The 1,769-nt window shown below is 40.1% G+C and overlaps 1 protein-coding gene across 1 annotated transcript; it reads right to left on the reverse strand.

The window, feature by feature from the left end:
* Positions 1–796: 796 nt before the first annotated feature.
* Positions 797–1,466, reverse strand: LOC113226052 (oocyte zinc finger protein XlCOF14-like). The gene has a single exon (XM_026458563.1). The coding sequence runs from the start codon at positions 1,428–1,430 to the stop codon at positions 891–893; it is 540 nt and encodes a 179-aa protein (XP_026314348.1). The 5' UTR covers positions 1,431–1,466; the 3' UTR covers positions 797–890.
* Positions 1,467–1,769: the final 303 nt, after the last annotated feature.

Genomic DNA, 1,769 nt, shown 5'->3' on the forward strand with positions numbered 1-1,769 from the left:
CGTTTGTCACTTGATGTTGGGTTAACTCCATCAGCCGGAGTTCCATAAAGGCACTAATTATTTTCAGCATAAACAGCTCACGTACCTTTTACACATAAGTTTTGATTAAAGTGACCCTCCCTATCAACCTCCTGGTTATGCGGGAAGGGCACCATAACCTGTGCGTGCACAAAAACCTTATAAGTTCAGGCTCTGACCGCAGATTTGCCAGTGTACAGAGTTGTCACAGACCGTTGTCACTGACTTCGTCCGGTTCTGAAGAGGCTAGTGCCTCTTGACCCTCCCTATTTTCCAGACTAGATACCGGTGCTGTAGGCACGCTCACTTCCCGTTGCGCATTGCACAACTAGCGGTGGCAACCGCTAACAACAACATACACATTCAAAAGATTAAAATTTCGATCCGAAACTTTAAGAATATAAAAATAAGACCTGCAGCTTGATTTTGATTGCCTCTCCCGATCGGAAACTGCGTCTCTTCCGAGTCGAGGCGCATAATTGCGATTCACAACTGGCCTATCGGTAACTTTTGACATTTCAAATCGGAACAATAGTTGATTTAACTCACAAATTGGAAAGATATAGTAGGAATCAGGTTCATCTTCTCGTTCGGAAACCCATCTGATTTCGAGACTCGGATGGGCTACCCGATCGGATCGATTCCGATATGAATTAAAATCAACCTGCTGTCCTGTTAACTAAACTAACGGATGACTCATGCGTATTTAAATCGAACATTTGCTCAACTTGTTTAGGCGGAACCACTCGTAGTTCCGTCGAGTCACCGCCGCGCTCTCTCGTGATTAAAGACCACGAGCAAAAATTCGACTTAAAAACGTAAGTTCAGTTAATGTGTCGGAGTTTCACGTTAGTTTGCTATTTAAAAAACATCTATCTTGTTTTATGTTTCGACCACTTGTGACTTTTTATGCCAATCTTCTGAGTAAACCCCTGTCCACAGATATCGCACTTGAAAGGTTTCTCGTTTGTATGGGATCGTCTATGCACTTGCATGGCACATTTAGTTTTGAATCGCTTATCACAATCTCCACAGGCGAAGCTTTTCACATCGGAATGAACGAGCATATGCTTTTTAAGACCACCTTTAAGAGCAAACTTTTTGTCGCAAAGTTCACACTTGTAGTTTCGCTCCATTAGGTGCTCTCGTCTAATATGTTTCTTTAATCCCCAGGAACTATTATACTCTTTACCACATGCACCACAAGGAACTAAAGTGGCTTTCGATTTTGCGCCATGCACTTTCATATTATGAATTTTATTTCTGTACTTATTTTTAAATACTTCATTACAAATCTTGCACGTTCTTTCTCTCGCAGTATTATGAAATTTATATTCATGATTTGTTCTATTACGTTCAAATTCAAATATATCAGAACAGTATCTACATTTGAATTGGCCCGTTTCATGCATTTTCAAATGCACGGGTAGAGAAACTTCGTTTGCAAACCCAGCGCCACAGATGTCGCAAATAAAATTCTGGTAATGCTCATTCATATGTTGTAATAATGCGTTAAAAGTGATATATTTGCTTGTACATTTAATGCACTCAAAATTATTTGCATTAGGCGGAAACTGAAAAGGCAGGATCAAATTCAAAGTATCAGAGAACGCCTTTCGCTTGTGATTTTGATTCAAATGTACAACCAGACGATCCAATGTAAGATTCTTTGCAAGACAAAGCGCACATTTTAGATAAGTAATATCTAGTTTAACACAAGTGATGCGACCTTCATGATTATGAGCCCTGGC

The sequence above is a fragment of the Hyposmocoma kahamanoa genome, unplaced genomic scaffold (assembly GCF_003589595.1).
Source record: "Hyposmocoma kahamanoa isolate Upper Pololo Valley unplaced genomic scaffold, ASM358959v1 181, whole genome shotgun sequence".
In the NCBI taxonomy this organism is placed as follows: domain Eukaryota; kingdom Metazoa; phylum Arthropoda; class Insecta; order Lepidoptera; family Cosmopterigidae; genus Hyposmocoma; species Hyposmocoma kahamanoa.